The 14,260-nt window shown below is 39.6% G+C and overlaps 1 protein-coding gene across 4 annotated transcripts in view; it reads right to left on the bottom strand.

Moving 5' to 3' along the window:
- ODAD2 (outer dynein arm docking complex subunit 2) overlaps positions 1–14,260 on the bottom strand; it is a 172,856-nt gene that overhangs the window by 42,817 nt on the left and 115,779 nt on the right. For 3 of the 4 annotated variants that reach the window (XM_015099632.4, XM_042230650.2, XM_060397454.1), the window contains 2 exons: positions 7,291–7,479; positions 5,150–5,371 (listed from right to left, as the gene is read on the bottom strand). In XM_015099632.4, coding sequence (XP_014955118.1) covers positions 5,150–5,371; positions 7,291–7,479 — 411 coding nt within the window. Of the gene's footprint in view, positions 1–5,149; positions 5,372–7,290; positions 7,480–14,260 lie in introns of those variants that run through there. The other variant, XM_060397453.1, reaches the window with a different exon arrangement.

Genomic DNA, 14,260 nt, shown 5'->3' with positions numbered 1-14,260 from the left:
CATAATGGCAGCTGCTACTGTTGAGGAAATTGTACAGGGAAACAGCTAACTCTAGAATAAACTACTTATAAACAGTGTGACAGGATGACTCTGGTAATTGTCAAGGAACCTGTCCACATTGCTCAGAAGCAGCTGCTACAGGAGTGTTTGCAGGTCTAGGAAATAAAACTACACAGCTGTCCCTCAGGGATTGGTTCTAAGACTCCCGTGGATATCTAAATCCATGGATGTTCAAGTACCTTATATAAAATGATGTAGTATTTACATATAACCTACATACACTGTCCTATGTACTTTTTAAAAACTTCTTATTGCGGTATAGTCAATGGTTAATATTATGTTAGTTTCAGATGTACAACACAATGATTCATAATTTGAAAAGATTATATAGTCCTTTATAGTTATTACAAAATATTTGCTATATTCCCTGTGCTGTACAATATATGTGTGCACGCTAAGTCACTTCAGTTGTGTACGACTCTTTGTGACCCTATGGACTGCAGCCCACCAGGCTCCTCTGTCCATGGGATTCTCCAGGCAAGAATACTGGAATGGGTTGCCATGCCCTCCTCCAGGGGATCTTCCTGACCCAGGAATTGAACCTGTGTCTCCTGCAACTATTGCATTGCAGATGCATTCTTTACCACTGAGCCACCAGGGAAGACCAAAATGTATCCTTGTAGTTTATTTACTTTATACATAGTAGTTTGTATTAATGGGCTTCCTTGGTGGCTCAGATTGTAAAGAATCTGCCTGCAGTGCGGAAGACCTGGGTTGGATCCTGGGGTTGCGAAGATCCCCTGGAGGAGGGCATGGCACCCCACTCCAGTATTCTTGCCTGGAGAATCCCTATGGACAGAGGAGCCTGTACGGCTGCAGTCCATGGGGTCGCCAAGAGTCAGAGACGACTGGGCAACTAAGCACAGTTTGCATTAATACTTTTTTAAACCCTCACCCCTATTTCTCCCTATCCCACTTCCTTCTCCCCTCTGCTAATCGCTAGTTTGTTTTCTGTGAGTCTGTTTCTTTTTTCTTATATTCACTAATTTGTTGTCTTTTTCAGATTCCATATATAGTGATAACATACAGTATCCGCTTTTCTCTGTCTGACTTATTTCACTTAACAGCCTCCAAATCCAACCATGTTGTTGCAAATGACAAATTTTCATTCTTTTTTATGGCTGAGTAATATTCTATTATGTATATATACATACATTATATTGTGTGTGTGACGCTTACTCCTTGAAAGAAAAGTTATGACCAACCTAGATAGCATATTCAAAAGCAGAGACATTACTTTGCCGACCAAGGTCCACATAGTCAAGGCTATGGTTTTTCCTGTGGTCATGTATGGATGTGAGAGTTGGACTGTGAAGAAGGCTGAGTGCCGAAGAATTGATGCTTTTGAACTGTGGTGTTGGAGAAGACTCTTGAGAGTCCCTTGGACTGCAAGGAGATCCAACCAGTCCATTCTGAAGGAGATCAGCCCTGGGATTTCTTTGGAAGGAATGATGCTAAAGCTGAAACTCCAGTACTTTGGCCACCTCATGTGAAGAGTTGACTCATTGGAAAAGACTTTGATGCTGGGATGGATTGGAGGCAGGAGGAGACGGGGACGACAGAGGATGAGATGGCTGGATGGCATCACTGACTCAATGAATGTGAACCTGAGTGAACTCCGGGAGTTGGTGATGGACAGGGAGGCCTGGCATGCTGCGATTCATGGGGTCGCAAAGAGTTGGACACAACTGAGTGACTGAACTGAACTGAACTGAACTGACATCCTGTTTATTCATCTGTTGATGGATATTTAGGTTCCTTCCTTATCTTGGCAATTGTAAATAATGCTGATATGAACACTGGGGTTCATGTATCTTTTCAAATTAGTGTTTTGATTTTCTTTAGATATACACACAGAAGTAGAATTGCTGGACCATATGGTATTTCTATGTTTACATTTTGGAAAATCTCCATAGTGTTCCCCACAAGGGCGGCATCGATCCACATTTCCACCAACAGTACACAAAGCTTCCCTTTCCTCCACATTCTTGCCAAACTTGATACTTGTGGTCTTTTGACGACAGCCATTCTGATGGTCTGAGGTGTTATCTCTCTGTGGTTTTGATTTGCATTTCTCTGATGATTAATGATGCTGAGCATCTTTTAATGTGCCTGCTGGCCATCTGTATGTCTTTAAATCTCTAAATTACTTACAATATGAAATACAATGACCCTGATGCCAGGAAAGATTTAGGGCAGGAGGAGAAAGGGGCAACAGAGGATGAGATGCATTCAGGAACAAAAACAGTCAGGCATTTGCCAAATTAGTGGATAAAGTTTACGTACATTTGAAGTCAGAAATGTTAGCATGTTAGCAATTATACAATGCGATGCATTGACTGCAGGTACTGTAACACCCGGATATGCCTATGAGAGCTGGACCATAAAGAAGGCTAAGAACCAAAGAACTGATGTTTTTGAACTGTGGTGCTGGATAAGACTCTTGAGTGTCCCTTGGACAGTGAGGGGGTTAAAACAGTCAGTCTTACAGGAAATCAACCCTGAATATTCATTGGAAGGACAGATGCTGAAGCTCCAATACTTTGGCCACCTGATGTGAATAGCCGACTCATTGGAAAATACCCTGACACTGGGAAAGATTGAAGGCAGAAGGAGAAGAGGGTCACAGAGGATGAGATGGTTGGATGGCATCACCAATGCAATGGACACAAACTTGGGCAAACTCCAGGACATGGTAAGAGACTGCATGCTGCAGTCCCTGTGGTTGCAAAGAGTCAGAAAGGACTTGGTGACTGAATAACAAGTGCCTATATTTTCTTGCATTGTCTTGTTTGATGGAAACTTCCTCTTCACTTAGCCCAAAACCTGGAGTTAATTTTGACTCAACACTTTCCTTTACTCCTCACATCCAAGAAACTATCAAACCCCACTGGGTTCTACCAACACCCAGTACACTATCATCCACAATTTTAACTCTTTAAAACCAAAGAAGGGAGACACAGGTCCTCAGGCTTCCCCCACGGCTACATGAGGAAGAGCCCACCATAAAGACAGTCTCTGTGTCAGGACAGAGCAGCCTACAATAAGCTTATAAGAAGCATATATTTACACTCATCCTTTATGAGGAATGCAGGTGAGCAAGGCAGAGAGAACTTCAAGACACCCTTAGCGGACCTGGGAAGGGGTCTCAAGGGCAACAAAGCCAACTTTCTTTGTTGTTCTCTATCCTGTCCCTCACCCTAATCATTTTTGTTACTCTACTTTTTGATTTACATAAGCTATGTGGATGGGTGAACACGGTTTCAACACTTTTCACAGCACAGCACAATTCGTAAATGATTTTAGATTACCTATGGATTTGTTAGAAGAAATAATTGAGACTTGCATTTATAGCTGGTATAAATGGAAATTGAAGTGTAACAGGTAAACATTATTAAATCTGAATTCTGAGTAGTCTAGAAATTCTCTTCTTAAAGGAACTGGCAATTGTCTAAGCATGGTATATGTCTGACCCTTTACCAGGTACTTAACTTTTATAGCTTTTAATTTTTTAAAAAGTCTTTAGGCTATGCATATTAGACTGTACTTATTCAATAATAGAATGTATAATTTTAAGTTAGAAAATCTTTTTTGAAGTGTGAACATGATCACATAGAAGTGATGGCATTTTTACCATTCTTTAGCAACTTGAAGTTAACATTCCAGTATATCTTTTATAATTAACTTTAAAAAATTGGTGCTTAGTTTAAAAGGTGCTTTTTATGCCAGTTTTTTTTTTCTTGAAGAAATCAATATGGCCTAACTTGTGTGCTGTAAAAATGGATTTATAACGGAAAAGCTGACACACTTGGGTTTAATCGGGTTTAAATTCAGAAAAATTAACATCATATTCTTCAGCTCTAATAGGCTTAAAGGATAAATTAAAATAATCACCTCAAAAAATTACCAACTGGCATTTTAAGAATCTTATTCCTCTGAAGATGTTTTGTAAGCTAAAAGTTAGCTGCTCAGTTATGTCCGATTCTTTGCAACCCCATGGACTATAGCTTACCAGGCTTATCTTCATATTCAGCACATATAAGTTTGAAAGATATATTAACTGAAGATTTTATTCGCTTTTGTTTAAAAGATCAAGCTAACTTTAGACATACATTTCAAAATGTAAATGCCTCTGGCTATCACAGGCTCCAAACTGAGACACTGGACAGTAAAATTACATTGTACAAGGAAACAAGCTGTAGAAAATAACTGTAACCTGAAACCAATTTTTCCTAATACTTGTAAGCTACACATGTACTCTTAAGTATTTTTATGTACATTGTCATAAAAATACTCCACTCAGAAGCTCTAGGTAGTTCCCAACATACAGATACATCAAAGCCTATGCACAGAGACTTTCCTGCTGGATATTAGTTAAAGGCAAAGAAAATTTGACGCACAGTTTGTTTTCTTTAAAAAAGTGTCTTTGAATTGGCTCTTTGCTTATGGGTAAGACTGGCAAGACTATCTAGCTGCTGTTTGTCAGCTCCTTTCCTGTGTAGTTGGTGCCTCTATTTACTATATAAGTGCTAAGTAAATAAACCATTAAACAGAATTATGAATATCACTGATTGTTCACACACTATATATTTTGTTTGAAAAGTGTTGTTTGCTCAGTTGTGTCCAACTCTTTCAGACTCCATGGACTGTAGCCCGCCAGGCTGCTCTGTCCATAGAATTCTCCAGGCAAGAATACTGGAGTGGGTAGCCATTCCCTTCTTCAGGGGATCTTCTGACCCAGGAATTGAACTGGGGTCTCCTACACGGCAGGCAGATTCTTTACCATCTGAGCCACCAGAGTCCCTCCCTAAAAAGGTATGTTTTGTTTAATCCAATTCGAATTATGCAACAATTACTTAGTTAACTGAGTACGTATTATATTCTTTGATTTAGAAGGAATCTATTTTCACACAAATTTTCTGCAGGACAAACCATGATAATGGTAACACATAACCCATCCACAGTCGTGATGCAACAAGTGGGTAATTTTGTGTGTTCAAATACCCGTTCTAGTAAAACCTTCACATTACTTAAGTTTCTTTCCAACGTACACTGACTTAACTTATCGCACAAAGTTGACCAACAGTACCTTCACAGCACCATTCTCGTGCATGGTAATGCAGTTGTCGGCATCTTCCGAGAGCTGGTACAAGGCCTGGGCTGTTGCTCTGTGCACGTTGGTGTCATTTGATTTCAGGTACCGCACTAAGGGAGCCACTGCCTTGTGCTCGCCGAAGGCCACTCTGTTTCTGCCCCACATACAGCAACGTGAAATCGTTTCTGCTAGGTGACGCCTCAGTTTGTCGTTATTCTGCACAAGGAAAACGTTATTCTGTGGTATGTGCATCGCAATGAGCCTGTGGTGTTTATGCTCTAGGTGCGGGGTCCCCAAAACTGAACAACAACAAACCTCTAGGCTCTAATGCCTGAAGACCTGAGATGAAGCCAATATGAGAAATAAAGTGTACAATGAACGCCAACGTGCTTAAAAGTCAAAGTGTTAGTTGCTCAGTCCTGCCTCACTCTTTGCAACCCAGTGGACTACAGCCCACCAGGCTCCTATGTCCATGCAATTTTCCAGACAAGAATACTGGAGTAGGTAGCCATTCCCTTGTCCACGAGATCGTCCCAATCCAGGGATTAAACCTGGGTCTCTTGCATTGCAGGCAGGTTCATTACTATCTGAACTACCAGAGAAGCCCTTGAATCATCCTGAAAGCATCCCCAAACCCCACTCCTGGTCCATGGAAAAACTGTCTTCCACAAAACCAGTCCCTCGTGCCAAAAAGGTTGGGAACCACCCTTAGATGTTAATTACCCACTGGCTACACAGTTGGTGTCTTGATGGAAACTAGTATTTTGGGGGGTCACCGATGGATCAAGGTTCTTTTTTATGAACTGAATGGAATACATGCAGGCAAAGGTGATCAGGTACCGGGCATTAGTTATTCGCTCAAGGCTCAATTTCCTTCTGAGTAAGTCTATTCACAACACAGAGCTACAGATCAGCAAGTGGTCAAATAATAAAAAATAATTAAGGAGTATTGGACATTCTTAAGGGACCCTGTCAGATAATTTGGATAAGTGGATTCATTCTACTTCTTCACCCAAGGAATACGTACACATCAGCAAGATACCTTGGTTCCTAAGAGGGAAAAGACAATGCAGTAAACAAGGGCAGGTGCTGAGTTCGCCACTTTCCTTTCTGATTGTTTGTGTGTGTTAGTCGCTCAGTCATGTCCGAGTCTTTGCGACCCCATGGACTGTAGCCCGCCAGGCTTCTCTGTCTGTGGGATTCTCCAGGCAAGAATACTGGAGTCGATTGCCATTCCCTTCTCCAGAGGATCTTCTTGACCCAGGGATCGAACCCTGGTCTCCTGCATTGCAGGCAGATTCTTTACCCTTTGAGCTACAGGGAAGCCCTTCTGTACTGTTTATGTAGACTATATCCTTCTTTTTGGATGTAATTACCCCATACAGGTATAATACAACAGAATAATGCTCTAATTTTCTGTTTATTAATTACACTGTTCTCTTGATTAAGGACTTGGGAGTCCTTAACTGGAACTGGCAGATATTCTTAGGAATTCAGTATTAGACTGGCCCAAAAGTCTTCTAGATCAAACAGGCTTCCAATCACTGAATTTCTGCTTCATGATTTTTCTGCCAAGTGGCAGATATGCTCAAATATCTATGGTCATGGTGAAGTCATTATCTCTGAAGGCTGCTTGTTCTATCTGGTACAGCTCTGGATAGAGAATACAGTGATTGCCAAAATCTTCTAGCTTTCACTTCACTTTTCACTTTCATTCACTTCACACTTTTCAAGACTGCCATCGACACAGGCTTGCTAAGCTTAGAAAGGAGCATTTAACTTCTAAAGTTGGCATGAATAATCATCTTAAAGATCATAATAATGATGATGGTGATACGATAGTTAACACTTCTATAGTAACATTTATATTTGCCACCCCTTTACTTGCCAATGATAAGTGAAAAATAGCCTCTATTTCTACAAAGATTCTGCATATTAACATTTTACAGTTTGAAGTATACTTTCAAGATTACTTGTCTCAGAGAAATTAAATGAAATTAAATGAATTTACTAAATCTCATGCCTCATAAGTGACAGATATTAAACTCGAATCCAGGTCTCTAGATTTGGAGCTCATTGTTTTTGCTACTACTTATGATAATATGCATTTTGAAATAAAAAGATGCATTACTTACTGTATTTGCTAGCTTGGACAGTAAAGGAACAACTCCATGATCTGTGATAACAGCTAAATTTTCTTGATCTTTTGCTATATTGGTAATAACAGCACATACACTGGCCAACACTTCTTTATTATCTGATTTCAGTAGATTGACAACAAGTTCCAAACCACCAACGAAGGAGCGAACCATTTCTCCAGCATCCTAGATAACAATAAAAATAAAGATGATATCAAACATACACTCATATTTAGCATTTTTTAAAAAAAGCACAAAGTAATAATAAGGCTATGAGTTGTAGCTTTGGTATGAAAAAACTCAGTTTATTTATATGTTATATAATTTTTATGTATGTATATGTAACACATGCTTCCCTGGTGACTCAATGTTAAAGAATCCACCCGCCAGTGCAGGAGATGCAGTTTCAGTACCTGGGTTGGGAAGATCCCCTGGAGAAGGACATGGCAACCCATTTCAGTATTCTTGCTTGGGAAATCCCACAGACAGAGGAGTCTGGTGGGTTACAGCCCATGAGGTCACAAAGGATCATACACGACTGCGTGACTGAACAACAATATACAGCACACACACAGACACAGCTCAGTTTCAACAAACACGTACTGAACCACCACCATGTGAGTCAGTGCGGTAACTACTGGGGATATAGAAGTTAACAAAACACAGCTGAGCAAGGCAAAGACAATGGGAAGAAGAGACAGGAATGTACAGATGAAAAGAGGGGAAGAGTTCATTTCCTTCAGGACCAGGTCGAAACAACATTCATGTATTCTCTCAATCTCCTGTCTTACTTCCCGGTATGTTATTGTTGCTGTTAGTCACTAAGTCATGTCTGACTCTTTTACAATCCCATGGACTGGAGCCCACCAGGCTCCTCTGACCATGGGATTTCCCAGGCAAGAATACTGGAGTGGGTTGTCACTTCCTTCTCCAAGAGATCTTCCCAACCCAGGAAGTGAACCTGTGTCTCTTGCATTGCAGGCAGATTCTTTACCACTGAGCCACCTGGGAAGCTCTACTGCCCATTATACTCTTCTGCATAAACAATACTCTGGACTCTAGGATTATTGCTGTTCCCTAAAGTATCAAGTTATTTACTTTACCTGGAGTTTAGCCCTACCCAACTACACACTCCCACTCCATTCTGAAAATTTGACATCTTTTAATAGCAGCTTAAGTAACAGCTCCTCTATGAAGTTCCCCACCCATCCACCGGCCTTCCCTTCTCAGTGTGGTCACTCCCTCCCCTCCACATTCTTGTAGGTAGTTTTCTCCAAAAATCCATTTCCTCATCCTCTTCTGTTTGCCAATTCCTGGTTTTGCTTGGTTGTCTAATTCTCAGACAAGTATCAGGAGAGCCCACCTCTGACCTGGAGCCTCCGCCTGTCCTGGAAGTCTCCTGCCCCTTGCCAACAATTTGCTTAGGGGGAGCCTACACATATGGCCCAATTATGGCACATGAGTTCTGGATGATAAATCAGAAGTCTTCTGGAAGGGTTTTCCTATTTATAACAACACTGAGAATGGTAGAACAGGAGGAGGACAAGAGCCCGGTCCTTGGAGACACTGCTGAGATGCTGAGTCAAGTAATGCTAAAGTCTGATCTGACTATTTAGGACCAAAGGAATCTATAGCTGTTTTTTCCATCATATTGTAATGATGTTCTTATCGGTCCTTTCCCCGTTAATACGTGAGTTCTTCAAGAAGAGTCACCAAGTGAGTCAGAAAGAGAAAATCAAATATTGTATATTAACATATATATGTGGAATCTAGAAAGACACTATAGATGATCGTATTTGCAAAGCAGAAATAAAGACACAGAGGTAGAGAGCATATGGATACCAATGGGGAAGGGGAGGTGGGATGGACTGGGAGATTGGTGCTGACAAATAGACACTTTTGATGTTATGTATAAAATAGGTAACTAATGAGAACCTACTGTATAGCACAGGGAACTCAACTCAGTGCTCTGTGATGGCCTAAATGGGAAGGAATTCCAAAAGGGAGGGGATATATGTATCTGCATAGCTGATTCTCTTTGCTGTACAACAGAAATAAAAATCAAATAATAAAATGCAATAAAAATTAAATAAGATTTTATTAAATATTCAATAAAAATTTTTTTAAAAAGAGAGACACCTGGTCTTTGACTCTTACTTGGGTTATCTCTGTCACTCAGAGGACTTTCAATAAATGTTTGTTGAATTATGAAAAAATAAAAGGAATAAGGGGACTATAACTTTAAGATACTTAACCACAGTCACAAACACTAAAAAGAAGAGTGTGCTAGCTTGGTAAAACAGAGTGTAAATGAACTGGCCTGCCAGTCTAGTGACTTCCTGGTTCTCTGAGAGCAGTTATCCTGGAGCCTGTGAGCCGCAGCACTGGGCAGCCCCAGGACAAATAGCAAAAGTGACGACACCTGCTTCTGATCTGGGAGCTCCCTGAGGTGTGTGGTGCGAGATCCAGGGCACCGGGGTCAGCAAGGTCACGGGTGCGGCTCACCAGGGCCTCATAACAGTTTATATTGATAATCTGTGCTACACTCTGGAGAAGGCAATGGCACCCCACTCCAGTACTCTTGCCTGGAAAATCCCATGGACGGAGGAGCCTTAGTCCACGGGGTTGCTGAGGGTCAGATACGATTGAGCGACTTCACTTTCACTTTTCACTTTCATGCACTAGAGAAGGAAACGGCAACCCACTCCAGTGTTCTTGCCTGGAGAATCCCAAGGTTGGGGGAGCCTGGTGGGCTGCCGTCTATGAGGTCGCACAGAGTCGGACATGACTGAAGCAACTCAGCAGCAGCAGCAGCAGCACTACACTCAAGGCTACAGGCCCCTCCAGAGTTTGTTTTGAAGGTGAGCTTTCTTTTCTTTTCTGTTTTTTTTAGGTTCAAAGGTTTTAGACACATGACTTCTTGCCTCACATAGTTTCTATGGAAAGGGAGACAGTACACTTGAGGATGGAAAAAGTAATTCCTCTGCCAAAACTGTCTTTCACTAATGCTGAGCGACTGGGCAAATTCACTACATTTTCCACCTTCTCACATATCTTAAAAACTAGTCTTTGCCAGTTTCATCACTGGTACAATATTGGCTATAGACAATTCAACTTTTCATCTATAATGAAAAAATCTTTAATGATAATGATGATGATATTAATAATAGTAGTACAATAACAAGAGCCTTTTTTTTTTTTTTTTTTTGCAATTTACAGAAGACTTCTGCATACATTCTCTCTTCTGGAGTCCACAGCTCTGCCTAAGGAACCATGGCACCTTCATTTTACAGACAGGCAGTCTGAAGGTTCATGCACACTGAGTGGCAAAGCTAAAAAAGCAGATCTCTTGATTTCTCATTTAGGATCTTTTCACTACACACTGTGTGCGTGGACTTGGAAGTACCAATAGTTGAAGTTGTCACATTAAAGTTAGTTTATAAACAGTCAGAAGAAGCCTCCCAATTTAGAGAGTTAATAATTCCAAAAGGGGTGAAGCTATTTGCCAGTGAAATTTCCTAAGACAAAAACCATAATTAAAGAGAGAATATGAAACACCTTCATGCTGCTATTAGCTTGAATGGTTGAATAAGTAGGGAAAGGGGTCAAGATCAAATTAAGCAAAATTAAATATTTAATACTAAATATTTTTGGTTAAAATTCAACTAATAGGAAAACATTAATGCAGATTATTATTTACAGACTAATGAATAAAACAGAAAACTGGATGTTTGGCACAGAGCAAGTAAACTAATAGGCTTGAAATTCCCTCTTTTGCCTCCAGCAAAAAGAACCGGCAGCTTTCTGATGAGGTGAGATACATACAATGCAACTATAAAGCACTTGCAAGGCAAGTGTAACATGACTTAAGACAAAAACTTTTGACCAGAAAGGCTATAAAAACACTACACTACTCCGGGCCATACAGACACCATACACTGTATAACATTTGAAACAGATTTTAAAATAGCACACTGCATATAAAAAAAATTTCCAAAAATGCTACATTCACATTAGAATAGCACATCAGAGAAACTAAAACTGAACAGGCAAATCTTGCCCTAAAGGTAAATTCAATAAATTTCTTTTCAAATTCTAAATATACCTCTGTATACTCAAGAACAGTTCGTTTGTGGGCTCTATCATAATAAGGTCCTTGTTCCACTGCTAGTAAACAAGTCCTACAGTTTAAAGATACACACACATACATAAACATACATACACACATACATATATATATATACACATGATTTGGAATTACCTCACACTTTCAAATATAGTCCTTCAAAACTGGAAAGTAGAACCTTAATTATTATTCTTCCTTCTCAACTGAAGGAAAAATAAATTGACTTTTGGTGAAAAAAAAAAAACACGATGCAGTGGCTCAGTCTAGATCTATATCGCAGAAAATGTATTAAACTTTGAAGGTGGCTTTATCCAATTAATTTACACAAGATAAAATTTTTTTAAGTTAATGGTTCTAATTTTTCTCTATTTCCTTAGCCGAATTTAAGATAATTTTTAAAAATATCACAGTCAACTGTGATTTTTTTTTCCATTTTACTACGCCTTGTGTTGATTCTACTTTAGATGCAATTCTATTAATGAGAAAGTCTAAACTGTGAAGCACCCTTGTGAATCAGCCTGCAATGCGGGAGACCCAGGTACCATCTCTGGGTTGGGAAGATCCCCTGGAGAAGGGAATGGCAACCCACTGCAATATTCTTGCCTGGAGAATTCCATGGATAGAGGAACCTGGCAAAGAGTTGTACACAACTGAGCAACTACCACTTTCACTTTCACTATTGTATATTCAGAGGTTTATAGAGGCAATTAAAGGACATTTTCAACCGATGACATATTTTAAATAAGTTTATAAGTACAAGATGCTAAATAAGACATATTATCATCTAGTAGCTATTATAGGTAAATCAACTGTGCATATATAAGCTTATAAATATTTTAATTTTAAAATAAATATATTTAGAATTTTTCCCACTTGTAATCAGTAACCCACAGATTAAGATGTGTAAAACACTTTCTGGTTAAGATCTAATCAGTGAATTGTATAGGTCAGGCTAAGAATAATACTTGAAACCATAAACTTAAAAAAAATTAACTGTATGAAATACTACACTCTTTAAAAAAAAGTCTCTAATTTATGAAGAGGTTCTTCTCCAACAGTTTTCTTGTTGGGTCTGTTACATTATATTTTCCTGTTGAACAAACTGAGTTATGAAGTTTGCCTCATCGGCCATATTCACCTGACCTCTTGACAACCAATTACACTTCAAGCATCTTGACAATTTTTTGCAGGGTAAACTCGTCCACAACCAGCAGGAGGCAGAGTTCATCAAATCCTAAAGAGTGGATTTTTATGCTACAGGAATAAGCAAACTTATTTCTCGTTGGCAAAAAGGTGTTGACTGGAATGGTTCCTGTTTTGATTAATAAAGATGTGTTTGAACCTAGTTATAATGATTTAAAATTCATGGTCCAAAACCACCATTACGTTTGCACCAACCTAACACCTGCAATGAATCCTAATGCTCAGGAATGTTCTAACATTTGAAACTGGCTCTCTGGTCTTCCTCCTCTTCTGTGTACCTGTAACTGATTTTCATAGTAAGTAGTTTTCATCGGTCTTCCCTCTCATTTATCAGATTCTCTGAGAACACACCTAGAATTTAGCAGACGTAGTCTGACTGGAGCAGAACTTGGCAGACTTCTCACCTCCAAGAGCTCCACTTGGTGCTTCTGCTGTGGCGGCTACTTCAGCAGGTACAGGGCCAATGAATTCATGTTAAGCTCTGAAATTCAGCCAAAACTCCTACATCTTTTACAAGTGAGTTACTGTATAGCTAACACTCTCCTATTCTGCATTTGTGAGGATTCTAGCTACTTTTTATTGTATAAATTGGGTTGGACGATTTTCATGTAAAAGAGATAAGCTTTCGATTAAATTTCACATGGTAAAATTTATTTATTTCTGTTTAATACTGTCCTTTGAGAAACCAAGTAAGCTACCTAGGATATTTAGAGGTCAATAATTTATCCAAGCATTCTCATCTTAAAAAAAAAAATCCTTAAGAAGGTAAAAGTACAGTTGTTAAGGCAGTAGTTCTTAAACTTTGTGGCACATTAGCATCACCTGGGAGACCTTTTAATGTTCCATCAGCTCAAGTTGGGCCAAGTGAAACAAAGCATGTGGGGGTGGGAACCAGCACCCATAAGGTCTTTAGGTGACAATTCCAATGTGCATCAAAGTTTGGGAAGCCCTGGTTTAAGATTTTAAGTCCCATAGTGAGAGCAGCTGGGAGCATAGCTTGGTTTCATTACTATTGGCTGTATTGATTTGAGCACTACCTTCTCGAACTTTCCATTTCCTCATCAGTAATTAAACAACACACTTGTAAATAACCACTGAGTTAAAGAAGAAATAACTATTTCCTAAAGAAGAAAACAGAAAAACAGTAGAGAAAAATCAATTAAACCAAGAGTTGGAAACTCAAAAAGATCAACAAAACTGGCAAATCCTTAGCTAGATTAAGGAAGCGGGGGGAAAAAAAAGACTCCAAATCCAAAATGAAAGAAGGTACAAGACAATTTAGAGGAATAAAAAGGATTGCAACAGAATGCTATCAACAATTGTATGCCAACAAATTGGATAACCTAGAAGAAATGGATACATTTCTAGAAACGCATTGTAGGGAAATAACAATCAGCCAAAAGGGCGGTGGTCAGGCTCTCACCTCATGTTCTCTCTCTCTCTCGTCCCACGTTGTTTACAAAGTCTGTAAACAATGACTTTGCATGGTATGATGCAACAGCTGATATCATTTATAGCAGAGCGCACATGCATCATGCCTACATAAGCACCACGTGAAAAGCCTTGCAACCCACTGCAGAAGCATCAACCATTAGTGAATAAAGCATTTTGGCCTTGCAGCTGCAATACTGTCTGCAG

This window comes from Ovis aries, chromosome 13, assembly GCF_016772045.2.
Source record: "Ovis aries strain OAR_USU_Benz2616 breed Rambouillet chromosome 13, ARS-UI_Ramb_v3.0, whole genome shotgun sequence".
NCBI classification, from domain to species: domain Eukaryota; kingdom Metazoa; phylum Chordata; class Mammalia; order Artiodactyla; family Bovidae; genus Ovis; species Ovis aries.
The sequence above is the reverse complement of the archived record's forward strand: the minus strand, read 5'-3'. Positions and strand labels throughout refer to the sequence as shown.